The sequence below is a fragment of the Cetorhinus maximus genome, chromosome 4, assembly GCF_964194155.1.
Source record: "Cetorhinus maximus chromosome 4, sCetMax3.hap1.1, whole genome shotgun sequence".
NCBI classification, from domain to species: Eukaryota; Metazoa; Chordata; class Chondrichthyes; order Lamniformes; family Cetorhinidae; genus Cetorhinus; species Cetorhinus maximus.
Window position 1 is genome coordinate 79,954,551 of NC_135882.1, and position 14,626 is coordinate 79,969,176.

General features: G+C 41.6%; 1 protein-coding gene across 5 annotated transcripts in view; it reads left to right on the forward strand.

Annotated features, from left to right (window-relative positions):
* The window catches only part of arfgef1 (ADP-ribosylation factor guanine nucleotide-exchange factor 1 (brefeldin A-inhibited)), a 301,506-nt gene that overhangs the window by 246,436 nt on the left and 40,444 nt on the right, over nt 1-14,626 (forward strand). For all 5 annotated transcript variants that reach the window (XM_078540375.1, XM_078540378.1, XM_078540377.1 and 2 more), the window contains 3 exons: nt 5,273-5,429; nt 6,203-6,342; nt 11,701-11,869. In XM_078540375.1, coding sequence (XP_078396501.1) covers nt 5,273-5,429; nt 6,203-6,342; nt 11,701-11,869 — 466 coding nt within the window. The remainder of the gene's footprint in view (nt 1-5,272; nt 5,430-6,202; nt 6,343-11,700; nt 11,870-14,626) is intronic.

Below are 14,626 nucleotides of genomic sequence, written 5' to 3' on the forward strand. Positions count from 1 at the left end.
TGGCTGTATCCAGTCCACTCTTGCCAGCTCACCTCTCAGCTTTCATAACTCGGTGTCTGTCCAAATCCTGATTTTGCATCTTCTAAAGGGCCTGGGGTTTTGCTTAGTGGTTAGCATCCAGGTGGTTAATAACAGTCAAGGTGCTCTGGGCTATCTGTAATGGAATTCTGGGTTTCTCACTCAGTGATTGCAAGGTCTTTTGATCATAGGGTTGAATGGCTCTTGTCCAGCTTAACTCTTCCCTGTTCACCTTGGTAACTTGTGGGTTCAGTTTTTCAACACAAGCACTGTGGTCAGGCTGATTGCTAGGAGATTGGAGTGTAAGGCGATTTTGGCTTTTCAGGGATTCTGGATCATTGGCCAGCTTGGGCGCAAGCACAACTGGGGTCTTCCAGTTACTGTTGCTTGGCGCTATGAGTTGGTACTGCAACAGACAGCTGATCTTCTCCTGCACCTGGGCCAGCCTTTCTGCACCCGGATGATAAAGGGGTTGCCTTAGGAAAGGGGTCTCTCCCACCCACATCTGTACCAAATAGGGCTACTGTGATGCAGCCTGGTGTGCTTTTACAGGTCATTTTAAATGCAGTGGACCACCTTATCAGGTTGCCTTGAGATCCTGCCTTAAAGTGGGTAGGTATCGGGGCCAACCTTGTTGAAAATTCTCCATTAGTCAGTTGGATAGTAAGGGGTTCAAAGTGGGCTTCACCTAGGATTCATTGCAATGCATTGTTACTATTCCATGCTTTCTCTTTTGCTTTGGGAATGGATTTTCCTCTTAGTTGTTCCATGTCTTTCGGAACATTACTGCCCTCTGGTGGATAGTCAGCTCCCTCTGTACTTCCTTGTTGATTTTCAACTAAGTGAGGCATCACCCTTACTCTCAGGTTCTATTTGGGAACTTCCTTGAGCCCATTTAAATTTGCTATAAAAGCTATTGGCTAAGTCAATCATTTGCTCCTTAGCCTGTACCTTTGGCTTGGGAGTGGCGTCCCCCCCCACTAACATGTTCCATGCCCTGTTAAACACTTCTGCCATCAATGGAGGTTCAACTCCTGCTGTACTCCCTTGTGGCTCTTCAACTGGGTGGGGCATCTCACTATCGGCTTGTCTGTTTGGAAAATTCCTTTGTCCCTATTTAAATTTGGAAATAAGGCTTCCACCAGCTATACTTCAGGCAATTCCTTAACCTTTTTCTTTCTGGTTCTAATAATTTGCCTTCCCTTATGCTCTTCAATTAAGTGGGGCATCTCCCTCACTATCCCTTTCCCTGCTCTGGGACCTCTCTGGTCTCTTTTTAATTCTGAGATATTCTGTGGCTCTGATTCTATTGGCCCGTTCTGGACCTCTTTTAACTATACTGGCCGAACTTCGGCCTTGTTGAATTTTAGCAGCTCTTGTTCGATGATTATGGGTTCTATTTCACCCTTTTGAGCCTCAGAATATCTTTCAGCTCTCTTCACCCCTGCATATTCCTGCCGGCTGATGTTGGCCTCTTTTTTTTGCGCTAACTAACACTTGTTGCCAGCCAAATGGTTCCTGAGGAGGGAAATCGATTCCTGCTACTGGTAGTTCAGGGACGAGGAGTATGTTTATGTTTCCCTCCAACTATAAGGATTGAGTGGCCTCTGTGTCCTGGAGCAGTACCACGGACTTGCTCACATCCTGTGATGGGTACGGGGACATTGTTCCTGAAAGGACAAAACTCTGAAAACAGTCACGGAGTTTGTCTGGCTCGGGCACATATATTGCCATAAGATAAAAGTAAAAAACTGTGGATGCTGGAAACCTAAAACAAAAACAAAAATACCTGGAAAAACTTAGCAGATCTGACAGCATCTGCGGAGAGGAACACAGTTAACTTTTCAAGTCCATATGACTCTTCAACAGAACTAAGGAAAAATAGAAAAGAGGTGAAATATAAGCTGGTTTAAGGGGGGCCGGGACAAGTAGAGCTGGATAGAGGGCCAGTGATAGGTGGAGATAACCAAAAGATGTCATAGACAAAAGGACAAAGAGGCGTTGAAGCTGGTGATATTATCTAAGGAATGTGATAATAAAGGTACAGATAGCCCTAGTGGGGGTGGGGTGGGGGGAAGGGATCGAAATAGGCTAAAAGGCAAAGATAAAACAATGGATGGAAATACATTTAAAAATAATGGAAATAGGTGGGAAAAGAAAAATCTATATAAATTATTGGAAAAAAGGGGGATCGGAAAGAGGGTGGGGATGGAGGAGAGAGTTCATGATCTAAAATTGTTGAACTCAATATTCAGTCCGGAAGGCTATAAAGTGCCTAGTCGGAAGATGAGGTACATATATATATTGCCATGCCTGCCAAGGGGTATGTTTTTGCAGTGAGGGTGCCTGCCGCACTACCCACTGGGGCATCCTTAGGGGAACCAATCCTGTGGAGCCCTATTAGACCCATGGGCTTCCTTCGCAACCTCCAACAGTGGGATCTGGAATATTACAATGGGTATGCACTGGTCTCTGGATGTTCTCCTTTCAGGCTGCAGCAGGGCTTTTCGCACCCTCATTTGTGTCTTTTCTGGGTGGAGGGCCTTTCCTATCTATGTTGCCCTGCTTCTCTTTCCAATGGTCATGGGGATTATTTGGAAAAGATCTGCCTGAGTGTCCTGCCCTGTGGGTGAGAACGTAGCTGTCTGCTGTGACGGCTGTATCCTTGGTTGTGAGGATTCTCTGTTCCACTAAGTAGGTTGGAGGGTAAGCAATTTTTGAATTCCTCCAACAATATCAAATCATGCAATCCCTCATAGGTGCGTGGGATTTTGAAGAAAGGATCCCATGGTGGAATGCAATTTGCTTCAGCTGTTCAAACTTGATGTAGGTCTGTGTGGGTTTCTTAGGAGCATTCTGGAATTGCTGGTGATATGCCTCCAGGACTAAGTCATAGGTACTTAGGATGGCAGCTCTAGTCTGTTCATAAAGGACGCATTGGGAATCAGCAGGGAGTAGACCTCTTGGGCTCTTCTTGACAGCTGTCCTTGAATTAAAAATGTCCAGATATCTGATGGCCATTTTAGCTGTCCTGCTACTTTCTCAGAAGTGGTGAAAAATGACTCCGAGTCACTCTCTTCAGATTTGGGAATGAATCTAGCATAGTTGAGAGCCTCAGAGTGGTTCTGGGGTAGAGAGATAGGGGCTACTACCTGATTGAGAGAGCTTTTCCCTTGCAGCTTCCAGCTGTTTGGCCTCTCTGTCTCTCTCCCTTTGAGCTGCTAACTCCATTTCCAATTTCCAGAGCGGGAATTCTTCTCTCTCCCTTTTTCTCTCTCCTGAACTTCTCTTCCTCTCTCCTGAAATTCTAGCTATATCCTGAGCTTTTCCAGCTCAGATTGGCTAGGGAAAGAGATTTTGAGTCAGGGTTGAGCTCTCCATCAACTGGCTCTGTTGGATAAGCGAGATCCAAATGCTCTACTGGCAACTGGATCAGTTCACTTATTTTCACTTTACTGGGTAATTTCAACTCTACCTCCCTAGCTACAGCTTTCAGTTGCTCTGTGCTTAGGGCTACTGATACCTCGACATTTAGGTCTCCTTGTTTCACCCACTTCTGTGTGTCGAAAGTTGCCATTTTCTTAGTGTCAGGGGAAAGGAATTTGCTGTGGTAATTTCCAGTGCTTTTCCAGCCACCAAATTTTCCCTTTAGCTTCCAATTGGCTCTTTTATATCAGATTTGGCTTGTGTCTTAAATTTGGACTCTGATCAAATTCGAATGGGTCATCCTGGACTTGAGGTCTCAATTTCTGGTACGGACAGGAGGGGGTCAGTTCAAACAGCACTGTTTTCCTGTTACCACCTGTCCATAAACAGAAGGTGTTTTGAATTAGTTTTTTTTAAGAATAAGCAGTGGCATATTGTTTCTCAGCGCCTCGGTTTTTGTGTGATCCAATTTTTACTTGTAACCCCACAGCAAACGTAAGTTAGGATTAACTCGGAAGGTTGGTTTATTTTTACACTTCAAAAAAACTTGTGAAAAGGAGTTTTCGTAACTTCCAACTCTGCATTCACACAGTAAAGGGAGGGATAGAGGAAAGGAGGTTTACAGTACCAGGACCATAGGAAAAAACTGAATATTGGTTCACTTGAGTTCCAGAGTCCCAAAGTCAGAGTGCAATGAGGAAATCTTTCACATAGGCATTTGATGGCTGGCTGGCTGGCTGGAGACCGATGTTGTAAGTTTTGCTTTTTGATGTCGTAAGCTGAAGTAGGCATGCAGAGATTGCGTCTGTTCTGTCGGCGATGATGCAAAATCTTCCAGTAGAATCAGGTTAGATGGGCCGGTGGTTCAACCTGTACAGAGTTTGCTTCTGTGTGGCCTGCCAGTCGAATGTTAAACAGCAGACTGGCTGCAAAGCTCAAAAGTAATATAAAACTGCTCAAAAGGCCAGAGTCTTGGGTCATGTGACCTTCCTTCTCCAAAGTGACTTCAACAAAGGATGTTTACCCAGCATCTGGAATTTGGCTTTGTTTTTAGGACTGATAATGACTCAGCCATTATGGGTTGAAAAGTCCAGGGGGGATGGGGGCTATTCATGTTGGTGGGGGCTATTCATGTTGAGGATCTTTGGGAAGACATTGTCTCAGTAGACCCATGGACTCTGCTAGCAAGGTTGGTTTATCAAATGGAAATGACATTCATGTCGCTCCCTTTGAAATTGGTCTGTGCAGTTCCAGGTGGTCTGTTAGAAGCTCCTCAGACATAACAAGGTGTGACATTCCCGAAACTGAGAAGAGAATGCGTTTGTTCTGGAGACTGCTGGGGGATAATTTCCAGACGGAGGGTCAACCATCTTAATTATATGTGTTTAGTAGAAAAGTCCAGTTTAAAAATAAGAAATAGTAATAAGCATAAAGTTTTAAAATGTATACAGGGTTGGGTTTCTGTATCCGTGTCAGAGGAACCCAACATAATATGCATAGAGAACATCTCACAGGTAATCAGCAATATTCGTGTTCTTCCATGAGTGTGCAAAACTCAACACTAAATCATTCAGTTTTCAGTAAAACCACTCACTGCCAGTTGTTTCAGAGATGACAATTTTTTACTAATAAAATCATTGAAGATCAGTATGTAGAAGGAGCAGTTGCATTTAGACCTGAGTAACTCTTGTTGCATGACATGAAATAAAAATAAAACTGTTAAAAATAGGAATGTAATAAATTGAAGTTTGAAATAACATAGCTTCTTTGATTCCCTATTGTAAAAATCTGATTTTATTTAAAATTGTTTACTTATTTACCTTTCTAGGATGCTATTTCTCAAAAGTCAGTGGACATTTTGAGTAAGGGTGATGACCAACAATCTGTGACCAGTGCAGAGAGGAACCCTTTAGATTGGCGCCAGAGCCAGTTTAGTCTCGTATCCAATGTTAGTGATGATGCTGCTAAAGCTAAGACACCATCAAGTAAGTTTTTGACAAGGAAAAAGAAACAGGCTCTGTAACAATGTAACTTGGAGGATTTTAAATATTGGATTCCCTGTCCAATTTAAATAATTGTACTCCAAATATGTCACAATATATTCCTCGCAGGATATTGAAATCAAAATATGTCCAAACCTGTTTCAATATGTGACATAACTTGCTGTAAGAGCATGCATGTAATTTTCCTGGGCTAATTTTTCTTCCTTTTAGCTTCCCATTCCCCCCCGGTCATAAGGTTTATGCAGGAGCGGGCGCGTACCCGATCTGGTCGGCGCCGCCATGTGCGCAAAAGAGCATAGAAACCTCCCTGAGGCACCTGAGCCTGTCTGTGTTACTTGCCACCTTTCAATAATAAATTGTCTAATTGCCCAGCTGTTTAGACTCATACTTGAGGAATGAGCAATAAAAATGAAGAACCAGAGGGTAGACGAGAAGATAACTTTGACTCGGTTACAGTAACAAAATCTGCATGCCCCTAAAGCTAATAAACTACAGTGGCAGCTTTTTTATAACAGTTGATTTACAGTCTGTATGCAGCTGCAATTATTTTAAACCAAGGCTCACATTATCACAGAATTCACTTGTGTTAAGCCAAATATTACTGCTTTATTTATTTACAAAATATCTTGACAGCTCACTTTGTTAAATAATCCACATAGCCAGCATTTATAAGTAACTTATTGATTGCATTTCCAGTTGCATGAGTTCAAAAACATAAATGATGATTGACGAAATAAACCATTCTTTTCTTTCAGAAGTATCAGAGCAGAAGTTGTTTGCTGCACTTCTCATTAAATGTGTCGTCCAACTAGAGTTAATTCAGACAATCGACAATATTGTTTTCTTTCCTGCAACAAGCAAAAAGGAGGATGCTGAGAACTTGGCTGCAGCTCAGGTATAGGCCAGTTAAACACTATTTGTAAAGTAAAAAGGTTTTTTAATCACTGTGAAGGTGACTGAAAGTTTCATGGTAATTAGCCTACAAAAATAGCATGTTAACGAGATTCAATATTTGTGAAAAATTATCTTCTTAGTACCTCCTGGTTTTAAAGCAACATCATAGTTTAATATTTCATTTTTATGGAAATTATGTAATCTGAAAGTACGCATTTTTATTTCCAATGCCATAGCAAATTCTTGTTAGTTTAGAAAAATTTGTACAAGGATTACAAAGGATATACGACGCAAAAACAGGCCATTCAACCCAACCATTCCTTGCTGGCATTTATGCTTCACTGGGGCCACCTCCCACCTTTGCTCATCTAAATCTATCATCATAAACCTATTTCCTTCTCCCTCACATGATTTTCTAGCTTCCCTTTAAATGCATCTATATTATTTGCTTCAGCTACTCCCTGTGGCAGCAAGTTCCACAACCTCACCACTCTTTGGATAAAGAAGCTTCTTCTAAATTCCCTATTGGATTTCTTGGTGACTTACCTTATATTGATGGTCTCTAGTTATGCTCTTCCCCACAAGAAGAAATATTCTCACTGCATCCACTCTATCAAAATCTTTCATAATTTTGAATACCTCTATCAGGCCTGCCCTCAGCCGCCATTTTTTCAAGACAAAAGAGATCCAACCTGCCAATCCTTTCCTGATTTGCCAACCCATGCATTTCTGGTATCATCCTTGTAAATCTTCTCTGCACCCTCTCCAGTGTATTTTACAGTGTGGCAACCAGAATTGCATCTAAGTGTGACCTAACTAAGGTTTGATACTGGTTTAGCGTAACTTCCCTACTTTGCAATTCTACCCCTCTAGAAATGAAGCCCCATGTTTGGTTTACTTTTTTTCATGACCTTGCTAACCTATGGCACAACTTTTAGTAATCAGTATATTTATTCTTCGAGATCCCTTAGTTCCTCTACCCCACCTAGACTTGCACCTTCCAAGTAGTAAGTGACCTCTCTATTCTTCCTACCAAAATGTGCTGTCTCTCATTTATCTGTATTGAACTTCATGTGCCAATTATTTGCCCATTGTCCTTCTGTAATTTGTTGCAGTCCTCCTCAGTATTGACTATCGCTGCCAATTTGATGTCATCTGCAAACTTAGACATTGCTTTTGATCCCAAAGTCCAAATGCTTAATATAAAATTGTGAACAACAGTGGCCTCAGCACTTACCCTTGAGAAACACGACCTCCAGCCTTCTGCCTGTCTGGATAACTACTATTTACTCCCACTCTCCTTTCTGCCTTGAAGCCAGCTAGCAATCCATTCTGCCACTTATCAGTTGACTGCACGTTCTCTGACCTTATTCATTAGTCTGTTATGGGGCACCTTATTGAAGACCTTTTGAAAATCCAGATAAATTACATGTATTGCATTACCATTGCCTACTCTCTCTGTTACCTCTTTTTAATAAAATCAATGAGATTGGTCAAGCAATATTTTCTCTTTTGAAATCCTTGTTGATTTTCAGTATTATTATTTAAATTCCTAATACTGATCAGATTTGTCGTTATCCTTATTCTGATCGGACATTCTGTTACCATTACATAACCTTTCAAACACAGGATTATTAAGCAGCATAGTAACCGCTGAGGATCTGTTGTGGTGCAGAAACAGCATCATTAGTATTCAGAATTGTATTTTCTAATTGTACAATCTGGATTATTTAATTTTGAAGCTGTGGTGCCTCCAAGTTAAATTTTCCCCAAAGGAGAAAGTTTGAGGCCCCTGACCTAGTGGATTGGATCTACAGTGTCACAAGAGTATAAGAATAATTTGGGAATGTAGTCACTGATAGAAACTAGCATTATTTTAAATACTAAATAAATCATTGGTTCAGCTCAAGTAATCACTGTCGCAATATAATATTTATTTTGAAATATTTCTTCATTATTTTTTTCTGTGTGAAAATATTTTAAGCCATAGTAGAAAACCTCATTCAAAGAAAGGGCTAAGCAGGCTGCAAAGGGTGCTTTTCACGCTCATGTCTAGCAGGGTAGAAAATTTAGAATTGCTTTTATACACGGGTTTGATGTGGACCGCTATAAAAACAAAGGTATAAGTCAGGAATCAGTGCTGAGGCTTCAACTGTTTATAATCTACATCAATGATTTGGATGAAGGGACCAAATGTATGCTGGCTAAGTTTGCCGATGACACCAAGATAGATAGGAATGTAAGTTGTCAAGAGGAGATAGAGAGTCTGCAAAGGGAAATGGACAGGTTAAATGAGTGGGCAAAAATTTGACAGATGGAGTATAATTTGGCGAAGTGTGAACTTATCCACTTTGACAGGAAGAATGAAAAAGCAGTATACTATTTAAATGGAGAGAGATTGCATAACTTGGTGATACAGAGGGATCTGTGTGTCCTGGTATATGAATCGTAAAAAGTTAGTATGCAGGTACAGCAAGTGATTAGGAATATTAGCATTTGTTACAAGGGGAATGGAATATTAAAGTAGGAAAGTCTTACTGCAGCTGTACAGGACATTGGTGAGACCACATCTGTCTCTTTTTTGAGAAAAGATATAATTGCATTAGAGGCAGTCAGAGAAGGTTCACACAACTCATTCCTGGGATGAAGGGCTTATCTTATGAAGATAGGTTGAACAGGTTGGACCTCTACCCATTGGAGTTTAAAAGAATGAGAGGTGACCTTATTGAAATATAGGGGAGAATTTTCTCGCCATCGGGGGGGTTGGGCAGGAGCGGGCGCGGGCATGCAGCCAATCGCTGCCTGCGATTGGCTGCGCACCGCCATTTTACGTGGACGGGCCAATTAAGGCCTGCCCAGCGTGACGCGCACCCAGAAGCGCTGAGCGCTCCCTGTGCAGGCGGCGGGAGTAGGCTGAGTCGGGCCCTGCGCTCTTTCACGCATGCGTGCGAAAGAGCGCAGAAATCTCCCTAAAGCACGGAGCTGCCTCAGGAAGATCAGTTTGAGTTTCAAAAGTTTTAATAAGGGGAAAAAAAAATTTAGGACATGTCCCCCGCCATGTGAAAGTGTCACATGAGCTGGGACATGTCTATGAATTTTAATGAAAATCTTTATTTCACATATGAATCATTCATGAAACCTAATCCCGCCCGTGGATGAGGTTTCAAGAAAAATGCGAAGGCCGCCTGGGCTCTTCACCTACCCGCCAACCTTAAGGCTGAATGGGCAGCTATGTTAAGTGGTTTAATTAGTTTTTAAATGACCTGAATAGACCTTTGACAATTCGGTGAGCGCGCACCAGACTCGGCTGCATGCCCGCCGAACTGTCAAAGTCGGAATGGCGCATGGTGACGTCGGAACGCACGCCCGACGTCACCGTGCATCATTTTACGCGTCGATGAGCGGGCCCCACCCCCGCTTGCTGAGCCGAAGATTTTGGCCATAAGATCCTGAGGGGATTTGATAGTGTTATGACATGGCAGATGATGTGTGCCAAGCAGACCAAATCCACAAGAGAAACTTGGTTACGCTATCACAACAGTTTTGTAATTTATATTTTTAACGAGAAGATTTGTGCACTGAATTCAGAAGTAATAAGCCCACCAAGACCTTTGGAGATTTTAAAAATTAAATTAAAATATTTATTAACAAAATACAAAAGATTTCAATTACTTACTGTTATAATAACTTCTAAAATTCCTAATTAACCTGACCCCCAGTTACAGTTAAAGCAACAGTCTAAAATAGATTTTAAATAGACTTAAAACAGAACCAGCAAGTTAACACAATAACCACTTGACAGTAGAATTCCAAATGGCTTTTCCCCCAACTTCAGTTAGTTATATTGCAGACTTATGCACACCCTGGCTGGAGGCTTCATTAAGGCTATTTCTCACACTTCTGTTAGATCTTACATGGCCTTCTTTCCGTATAGCCTTTCATTCTCCTTTATATATGTTTCTCTCTTTTTAATATGTAAATTATTTTGTTCCATATGTCTTTGAAACTTTATCTTCCTCATAATATAAGAACTTGCATGGTCCCAATATTGTCAGTAACCTTTAGGAAAAATAAACACACTCCTTAGCATTGCCTATCTGACCAGTTTTAAATAGACTAAGATCCCTTTGAAATCCAAATAAACCATTCATTTATCTAAAAATGCAAGTTCCCTTCACACCTTACATGCTAAGCCAGCATCCATGTTTACCCATTAGCATGTCAAGCACCTAGCTTCTTTTGATTTCAAGTTTGCACTCCAAATGTAATTAAATCACAGTCAGACCCAACGATACCTCCATAAACCTACTTCGCAATAAACCAAAAAAAATGATAATTATTATACTTTTGTCACAATAGTGTAGATACCGGGAGGGTATTTCCACATGTGGGAAAGACTAGAACCAGGAGATGCAGTTTAAGAAAAGAGGTCCACTGTTTAAGACAGAGATGAGGAGAATTTTTTCTCTCAAAGGGTTGTTAGTATGTGCAGTTCTCTTCCCCAGAAGGCATTAGAGGCTGGGTCATTAAATTTATTCAAGCCAGAGTTAGAAAGGTTTTTGATCGATGAGGGAGTCGAGGGTTATGGGGGGCAGACAGCAAAGTGGAGTTGAGACCACGACCAGATCAGCCATGATCTTATTGAATGGCGGAACAGGCTCGAAAAGCTGAATGGCCTACTCCTGCCCCTAAGTCCTATGTTCCTATATGCCAATCATTTAACATGCTCATAATATATGTTACTTTTCTCACATGACTTTAAATTCTCATCAAGCACTATTCATGAGGATCATTCATTCTGCTTTGAAAGAATGACTTGTATTTATACAGCACTCTTCATAACATCAGGACATCCAGAACATTTCATAGGTAATAAAGTACTTCTAAAATGTCAAAAAGTAGGAAATGCAGCAAGCAATTTTATGTCACCGTCACAACGTAGCCTGTAGCAAGCTGTAACTGTTTACGAACTGCTGGCTATTTGGATTTTGTACTGTCCAGCCATTCTACTGGTCAAGTTTTCTAGGTAAGGATTTCATGTGCCAATAACTTATTCAAATTGGGAGTAGGGGGACAGTGACTCTGATCTGGAAATTTGGCATGACCATTTCAACAGGTGCTAGTACAGATTTCATGGGATAGCTTTACTACATTTCTTGCCATTTTCAGTAAATCATGGTTCTAATTTCAGGGGTGACTTAGTGGTGTATAATGGAGGCTATGAACACTCCAGCCATTGGTACATCTCATTCTTAGTTTGTATTGCTGTTCAAAGATTTGCGAAGTGTTGTGTTAATCTGTAAGGTCAGAACCAATAATGCGAATACACAAATTCATTGCTTTCCTTTACAATTTACAGAGAGATGCAATTGATACTGAAGTGCATGTTGAAAAACAAGACCAGGGAATGTATCACTACTTAACTTCAAAACAGCTTTTCAAGCTCCTGGACTGCCTCCTCGAGTCTCATCGATTTGCCAAGTCCTTCAATTCTAACAATGAGCAGAGGACTGCACTGTGGAAAGCAGGTGTGTAATATGTGTCTAATAATTATGTCATGAGGTTAGATGTAAATGAACACCATCACAGGAACAGCAGAAATGGCTTGAGAAATTCATCCACATCATAACTAGTCATGAAATTTCACGTTGGAAGCAATTGTTAATGCCAAATGTTTGAAAAGAATTATACTTTTCAGCATCTCTGCAACAGTATGTTTGCACCATGGTATGGTATAATCGTAGTAAATCTTTGGGGTTTACTCTACAATTCTTTGTCAAATTAATTTCAATCACATTCAATTCTAATTGTAGTGAGAACATAATTTAATGGGAGCAGACTATTATATATAAACCATATGGCCCGTTGAGACTGCTTCACCAGTCAAGAGAATTATTTGTGTAAATATTTGTAGTAAATGCAGTGCATACCTTTCCTGTATAGGAGGCAATTTAAAAGTGTACAATTGTAAGCATCTGAATTTGCAATGTATTGTTGGCCACTATGACAAAAACAATGACCAGAATACGTAGCACAATTGTACTACAAGTTGCCCATTGTGTGTTTTGCATAAACTGGATTGTATGCTGAAGGCAAAGCACATTCTGTGACTTCAAATAATAATCTTGAAAATTGAGGGAGAAAATAGAATAACAATCAAGCTACCAAACTGCATATATTATGATCCCAAAATCCCAGGGACCGAATAGGACAAAAGTTATATTTACACTGAAAGAGAAATGGGTTGGACCTCACCTCATTTGATTGGATCTTAATATCTGTCAGGGAAGCTTGACAAATCTTTCATCTATACTATAGATCAGACGAGTGTGCTGGGCAAGTTCTTGGATGAGGATGAAAATCTACACCAGTATTTCCTCTGACTCACCATGAGCAACGCCATGGAAGAGCTCCCAGTTATTTAAAAATAATCTTTGGCGATGATTTACAAGCAATTGCCTTAATTCTAGATTAAGACAACAATTATAATCTGCTCAAACATGATTTTCTAATCTGCGTCCTTCATTTGCATTATTTAATTCATTCGTTCGATGTGGGCTTCGCTGGCTAGGCCAGCATATATTGCCCATCCTAATTGCTCTTGAGAATGTGGCGGTGAGCTACCTTCTTGAACCGCTGCAGTCCATGTGGTGTAGGTACAACCACAGTGCTGTTAGGGAGGGAGTTCCAGGATTTTGACTGAGCAACAGTGAAGAAATGGCGATATCTTTCCAAGTCATGATGGTGAGAGGCTTGGAGGGGAACTTCCAGGTGGTGGTGTTCCCATGCGTCTGCTGCCCTTGTCCTTCTAGATGGTAGTGGTCATGGGTTTGGAAGGTGCTGTCTAAGGAGACTTGGTGAGTTCCTGCAGTGTGTCTTGTAGATGGTACACACTGCTGCCACTATGGTCGGTGATGGAGGGAGTATATGTTTGTGGATGGGATGCCAATCGGGGGGACTGCTTTGTCCTGGGTGGTGTCAAGCTTCTTGAGGGTTGTTGGAGCTGCACTCATCCAGGTAAGTGGAGTGTATTCCATCACACTCCTGACATGTGCTTTGTAGTTGGTGGACAGACTTTGGGGGGTCAGGAGGTGAGTTACTCGCAGCACGATTCCTAGCCCCTGACCTGATCTGATAGCCACTGTATTTATATGGCTAGTCCAGTTCAGTTTCTGGTCAATGGTAACCCCCAAGATGTTGATTCAATAATGGTAATGCCATTGAATGTGAAGAGGCGATAATTAGGTTCTTGTTGGAGATGGTTATTGCCTGGCTGTTGTGTGGTGCAAATGTTAGTTGCCACTTGCTGCATTTGGACATGGACTGCTTCAGTATCTGAGCAGTTGCGAATGCTGCTGAGTATTGAGCAATCATTAGTGAACATCCCCACTTCTGACCTTATGATGGAAGGAAGGACATTGACAAAGCAGCTGAAGATGGTTCAGCCTAGGACACTACCCTGAGGAACCCCTGCAGTGATGTCCGGGAACTGAGATGATTGACTTCCAACAACCACAACCGTTGTCCTTTATGCTAGGTATGACTCCAACCAGTGGAAAGTTTTCCCCCGATTCCCATTAACTTCAGTTTTGCTAGGGCTCCTTGATGCCACACTTGATCAAATGCTGTCTTGATGTCAAGAGCAGTCACTCTCACCTCACCTCTTGAGTTCAGCTCTTTTGTCCGTTTTTATACTAATGCTGTAATGAGGTCAGGAGCTGAGTAGCCCTGGCGGACCCCAAACTGAGCATCAGTGAGCAGGTTATTGCTAAGCAAATGCCGCTTGATAGAACTGTTGATGACCCCTTCCATCACTTTACTGATGATGGAGAGTAGACTGGTGGGGTGGTAGTTGCCTGGGTTGGATTTGTCCTGTTTTTTGAGTATAGGACACACCAAGGCAATTTTCCACATTGCTGGGTAGATGCCAGTGTAACCATACTGGAACAGCTTGATTAGGCGCGTGCAAGTTCTGGTACTCCTCCAGTGAGTTGTTTAATTGTCCACCATCATTCACAACTGGATGTGGCAGGACTGCACAGCTTAGATCTGATTCATTGGTTATGGAATTGCTAAGCTCTGTCTGCCCTTGCTGCTTATGCTGTTTGGCATGCAAGTGGTCCTGTATCGTAGCTTCACCAGGTTGACTCCTCATTTTTAGGTATGCCTAGCAATAGTTCTGAAGATTTTTGTTAGGGCCCGTACATAGCCTTTGTTAGTATCCAGTGACTTCAGCCATTTCTTGATATCGCGTAGAGTGAATCGAATTTGCAAGACTGGCATCT